At 62.7% G+C, this 1,000-nt stretch overlaps 2 protein-coding genes across 2 annotated transcripts in view; one reads left to right on the plus strand and one right to left on the minus strand.

The window, feature by feature from the left end:
• Positions 1-938, plus strand: part of GGCX (gamma-glutamyl carboxylase) — a 7,547-nt gene extending 6,609 nt beyond the window's left edge. Inside the window, exon 6 of the mRNA XM_029963937.1 lies at positions 1-938. Within this exon, the coding sequence (XP_029819797.1) occupies positions 1-262 (262 nt within the window). The 3' untranslated portion in view covers positions 263-938.
• LOC103753925 (S-adenosylmethionine synthase) overlaps positions 728-1,000 on the minus strand; it is a gene marked incomplete at its 5' end in the record, with an annotated part of 5,052 nt that continues 4,779 nt past the window's right edge. Inside the window, one exon of the mRNA XM_029963942.1 lies at positions 728-805. Within this exon, the coding sequence (XP_029819802.1) occupies positions 728-805 (78 nt within the window). The remainder of the gene's footprint in view (positions 806-1,000) is intronic.

Below are 1,000 nucleotides of genomic sequence, written 5' to 3' on the forward strand. Positions count from 1 at the left end.
GGTGTCCCCGGAGCCCTCGTGTTACATGTACCTGTACGTGAACACCACGGCCCTGGAGCTGGAGCGGAACCTGACGCGGCTGCGGGAGCTGCGGGACCGAGTGCGCAACGGCACCGGTGAGGGACCCCCGAGCAGCGCACCCCGGGCCCCCAAAGTCCCTGATACCTCCCCAGGAGAATCCCAAAACCCCAGGCATCTCACCCCCTGGGGGGCACTCAGGGTGGGGAGATCACAGGGACCCCCCAGTCCCTGGCACTGCTGAGCAGTGGGGAGACACCGCCCTCTCCCCCAAATCCCTGTCAGTTCACTCCCTGGGATCACAGGAACCCTAAAAACCCCATCACCTCCCACGCTGGGTAGCACCAGGGGCATGAGGACCCTAAAATCCCTGTCACCTCACCCCCATGGTGGGCACCCAGATGTGGGGGAGACTGTGGGGACCCCAAAAGCTCCATCACCTCAGCCCGTGTTGAGCTGAGAGAGATCATGGAGGGCCTCCATTCCCTATCACTGGGGTGGGGGGACCACAGGGCCCCCAAAATCCCTGTCATCTCATCTTCTGGTGAGCACTGGGGTGGTGGGATCATAGAGACCCTCAATCTCTCTCCGTAGAGTGGGGGGAATCATGGCAACCCCCCCAGTTTCCATCACAAGGCTGGGGGAATCACAGGAACCCCCAGTCCCTGTCACTGGAGTGGGGGGACCATGGGGACCCCCAAAATCCCTGTCACTGGGGTGTGGAGATCATGGCAACACCCCCAGTTCCCACCACCAGGCTGTGGGATAACGGAGACCCCCAGAATCCCTGTCAGGGGGGTGGGGGATCATGGGGACCCCCAATCCCTGTCACTAGGGATGGGACATCATGGCAACCCCCCCAATCCCTGTCACTGGCCAGGGGGATCATGGGGACCCCCAATCCCTGTCACTGGCCAGGGGGATCATGGGGACACCCCAAATCCCTGTCAGTGGGCTGGGGGATCACGGGAACCCCAAAATC

This window comes from Manacus vitellinus, unplaced genomic scaffold, assembly GCF_001715985.3.
Source record: "Manacus vitellinus isolate BGI_N305 unplaced genomic scaffold, ASM171598v3 scaffold_105_pilon, whole genome shotgun sequence".
NCBI classification, from domain to species: Eukaryota; Metazoa; Chordata; class Aves; order Passeriformes; family Pipridae; genus Manacus; species Manacus vitellinus.